This window comes from Bufo bufo, chromosome 2, assembly GCF_905171765.1.
Source record: "Bufo bufo chromosome 2, aBufBuf1.1, whole genome shotgun sequence".
NCBI lineage: Eukaryota > Metazoa > Chordata > Amphibia > Anura > Bufonidae > Bufo > Bufo bufo.
In genome coordinates this window covers 11,097,797-11,102,414 of record NC_053390.1, presented here as the reverse complement: position 1 = coordinate 11,102,414, position 4,618 = coordinate 11,097,797, and the positions used below count along the sequence as shown (strand labels likewise).

Here is a 4,618-nt window from a genome sequence, read left to right as displayed (position 1 = left end):
CCATCACAGAGCCTTCCCCTCACCCCCTGATACATGAGCAGAAGATCCTAGAACTCACCCACAAGATGATGGAGCTGCTGACTGGAGAGGTGACACTGCTGGGAATGCTGGGAAATTCTCCAGTAACAGCACTGGAGGGGTCTGGGTGATGACGGTGTCATTGTGTTGTCAGGTTCCTGTAAGGTGTCAGGATGTCACTGTCTATTTCTCCATGGAGGAGTGGGAGTATATAGAAGAACACAAGGACCTGTACAAGGAGGCCATGATGGAGGAGCACCAGCCTCTTATATCACAAGGTAAGACCGTCATGTACAGTGTATACACGTGTGTGCAGTGACATGTAATGGAGGAGCACCAGCCTATTATATCACAAGGTAAGAGCTGTCATGTGCAGTGTATACACGTGTGTGCAGTGACATGTAATGGAGGAGCACCAGCCTCTTATATCACAAGGTAAGAGCCGTCATGTGCAGTGTATACACGTGTGTGCAGTGACATGTAATGGAGGAGCACCAGCCTACTATATCACAGGGTAAGAGCCGTCATGTGCAGTGTATACACGTGTGTGCAGTGACATGTAATGGAGGAGCACCAGCCTCCTATATCACAAGGTAAGACCCGTCATGTGCAGTGTATACACGTGTGTGCAGTGACATGTAATGGAGGAGCACCAGCCTCTTATATCACAAGGTAAGAGCCGTCATGTGCAGTGTATACACGTGTGTGCAGTGACATGTAATGGAGGAGCACCAGCCTCCTATATCACAGGGTAAGAGCCGTCATGTGCAGTGTATACACGTGTGTGCAGTGACATGTAATGGAGGAGCACCAGCCTCCTATATCACAAGGTAAGAGCCGTCATGTGCAGTGTATACACGTGTGTGCAGTGACATGTAATGGAGGAGCACCAGCCTCTTATATCACAAGGTAAGACCTGTCATGTACAGTGTATACACGTGTGTGCAGTGACATGTAATGGAGGAGCACCAGCCTCTTATATCACAAGGTAAGAGCCGTCATGTGCAGTGTATACACATGTGTGCAGTGACATGTAATGGAGGAGCACCAGCCTCTTATATCACAAGGTAAGAGCCGTCATGTGCAGTGTATACACGTGTGTGCAGTGACATGTAATGGAGGAGCTCCAGCCTCTTATATCACAAGGTAAGACCCGTCATGTGCAGTGTATACACGTGTGTGCAGTGACATGTAATGGAGGAGCACCGGCCTTTATATCACAAGGTAAGAGCCATCATGTGCAGTGTATACACGTGTGTGCAGTGACATGTAATGGAGGAGCACCAGCCTCTTATATCACAAGGGAAGACCCGTCATGTGCAGTGTATACACGTGTGTGCAGTGACATGTAATGGAGGAGCACGGCCTCTTATATCACAAGGTAAGAGCCGTCATGTGCAGTGTATACACGTGTGTGCAGTGACATGTAATGGAGGAGCTCCAGGCCTCTTATATCACAAGGTAAGACCGTCATGTGCAGTGTATACACGTGTGTGCAGTGACATGTAATGGAGGAGCACCAGCCTCTTATATCACAAGGTAAGACCCGTCAGGTGCAGTGTATACACGTGTGTGCAGTGACATGTAATGGAGGAGCACCAGCCTCTTATATCACAAGGTAAGACCCGTCAGGTGCAGTGTATACACGTGTGTGCAGTGACATGTAATGGAGGAGCACCAGCCTCTTATATCACAAGGTAAGACCCGTCAGGTGCAGTGTATACACGTGTGTGCAGTGACATGTAATGGAGGAGCACCAGCCTCTTATATCACAAGGTAAGACCTGTCATGTACAGTGTGCTGCAATGGGAGCTCCTGAAACAGTGGGCGCTGGAGCACTCTGCTGTTTCCTGACCGGCTGGTGGTCTGGACTTAGTAAGAGTGAGATGAGACATCCCCCTTTAATAGGGATGTTATAAGTTTGTCGACTCTGTAATTTAGATTTAAAAAATAATAATATTAATTTTGTATCTTTAGCAGAAAATTCCCATAAGAATTCTGAGGGAAACTTCATGTTGTCACTAAATTATAAAGTAGAAGATGAAGACATCATGCAGTGCTCTTCAGGAGAAAACCTTAATGTACATCCAGGACTTCACAGTACAGATCTGTCATATAATCCCCCTGTTCATGAGGAATCTTCTGACCAATCACAGATTGCTACCACAAGTGCTGGTCAGAAAGGGGCTGAAAGGTTTCAAGAGATCACAAAAAGATCAAGTCTTTCTACAGACAGAAGAATTCGCACACGGGAGAAGCCGTATTCATGTCCAAAATGTGGGAAATATTTTGCATATAAATCAGCGCTTGTTCGACATGAGAGAAGTCACACAGGAGAGAAGCCATATTCATGTTCAGAATGTGGGAAGCGTTTTACAGTTAGACAAACTCTTGTTAAACATGCGCTACGTCACACAGGAGAGAAGCCGTATTCATGTTCAGACTGTGGGAAATGTTTTAGTGAGATCTCAAGGCTTATTAAACATAAGAGAATTCATACAGGAGAGAAACCGTATTCATGTTCAGAATGTGGCAAATGTTTTACGCATAAATCAAGTCTTAATGTACATCAGAGATGTCACAGAGGAGAGAAACCATATTCATGTTCAGAATGTGGGAAATGTTTTAATGATAAATCAAATCTTATTGCACATCAGAGACGTCACACAGGAGAGAAGCCGTATTCATGTTCAGAATGTGGGAAATGTTTTCCATATAAATCTAATCTTTTTATACATGAGAGAAGTCACGGAGAGAAGCGGTATTCATGTTCAGAATGTGGGGAAAGTTTTAAACTTAAACAAACTCTCATTAAACATGCGCTACGTCACACAGGAGAGAAGCCGTATTCATGTTCAGAATGTGGGAAATGTTTTATACAGAAATCAAGTCTTGTTATGCATGAGAGAATTCATACAGAAGAGAAACCGTATTCATGTAAAGAATGTGAGCAATGTTTTACGCAAAAATCTGATCTTGATAGTCATGAGAGAAGTCACAGAAGAGTAAGGATACGATCACAATTCCAGAATTTAGACTTTGATTTTGATTCCAATTAAAGAATGACGTTATTCGATAACAAATAAAATAACACTAAGAAATACCCACAATAACCCCATGTTGCCCATTATGTGAAGAGGTACTTGATGAGGCACTTACTATTAATGTGATGCACATGGAAGCTCAAATTGATAAAACCAAGTGCCTCACATCGTAAGACTCAAGTGTGTCCTCACGTAATGGACAACACGAGATTAAAATGGTTGTGCAGCAATATATATTGATGACCTATAGTGTTGAGTGCGAATATTCGAAAAGTGAATTTTTATCGCGAATATCAGCACTTCGAATTCACGAATATTTAGAATATAGTGCTATATATTCATAATGACGAATATTTGTTTTTTAACATAGTACAAATCAGGTGATCATCCCTCCCTTCTTCTAGCTTGTGGGCCAATGAGAAGGCTCACAGCTTGGCAACATCCCTAGCAACCAATAGAAAATGTGCCTACCCCTTACTATACAAAAAGAACCTCCGCAGCGAAAAAATATGCCGAAAATTCGCAAGCGTGAATTTATTGGAGCACTCTATCTGCATATAAAGCTATTGTAATGTTCTCCCATGCCAACCATTTTCTCTAGTTTCAGGAAAGTTATGCTACATTTTTCAAGCTGGTATAAGTGACACACGCCTTTATTTCGCGCGCATTACATGAATAATACATTGCCGATTTTCGCAGTCAAGAATATAATCTCGAAATTTGCAAATTCACGAATATATGACAAATATTCTAATAAATATTCGCGAAATATCGCAAATTCGAATATTGCCCCTGCCGCTCATCACTAATGACCTATCCTCAATGAGCCCAATCCCTTTGTGGCGGGTGCTGGATGTATAATACAGCCGGCACCTTGCTACAATGACGGGGAACGGCAATCACACTGAGCCCTGTCACTTAACTACTTGTAATGACCCGGAGTTAGGAGGCCATTACCACTTTTAAACCCAACTACTGTTTCTGATGGTTAACTTAATGCATTTATGTCATGTCCTTCACACTGTGCATATGTATTCCTATGAAACTGTTAATGTTCATGTAATAACCTGGTTCAGCAGCAGATGGCAGCAGACTTGTCAGAGCTACTTAGCAGAGAAGGGAACTTATCTTTCCTTTCTCTCTCCCTGTAAGGAGGGGAGGTTCTAGTTAGTAGGAGTCAATTTCAACTTCCCCCTCCTGGGGACAGGTTGTACGGAGTTGGAGGATCTCCCTGTTGGGAGAAGGAAGCAGCAGGCCCGCGTCCCTGTTGGACGTGTGGCTTGCCTAGGCCAGCAGATGGAAAGGAAAAGTTTTTATTTAATATTGCCAGCAGAGCTGAGAAAGTTCAGATACAGCAGTTTGTTGCAGGAGTTGTTGCCTGCCACAGTCAATGCTAAAATCTGTTAGGAATCAAGCTAAAGTCTAGAAACTGTTTGGATTACCGTTTATTGAAAGTAAAGCTGCATTTGAACTTCATACAAGGTCTGGACTCAGTTTCTTCTTCATCATCCAAGTTAACTACCCCCTTTACCACTTCCTTTGAACTACAATGCCTG

The 4,618-nt window shown here is 43.2% G+C and overlaps 1 protein-coding gene across 1 annotated transcript; it reads left to right on the top strand.

The window, feature by feature from the left end:
- The first annotated feature begins 246 nt into the window (after positions 1-246).
- Positions 247-3,387, top strand: LOC120991985 (gastrula zinc finger protein XlCGF17.1-like). Its single transcript, XM_040420747.1, has 2 exons — positions 247-296; positions 1,996-3,387. Exons 1-2 carry the CDS (start codon positions 263-265, stop codon positions 3,075-3,077), a joined length of 1,116 nt encoding a protein of 371 aa, XP_040276681.1. The 5' UTR covers positions 247-262; the 3' UTR covers positions 3,078-3,387.
- The last annotated feature ends 1,231 nt before the right edge of the window (positions 3,388-4,618 follow it).

Coding starts and splice junctions, on each gene's coding strand:
- LOC120991985 (XM_040420747.1), top strand. CDS start 263: ATGATGGAGGAGCACCAGCCTCTTATATCACAAG. Junction 297..1,995: donor CCAGCCTCTTATATCACAAG/GTAAGACCGTCA, acceptor TTGTATCTTTAG/CAGAAAATTCCCATAAGAAT.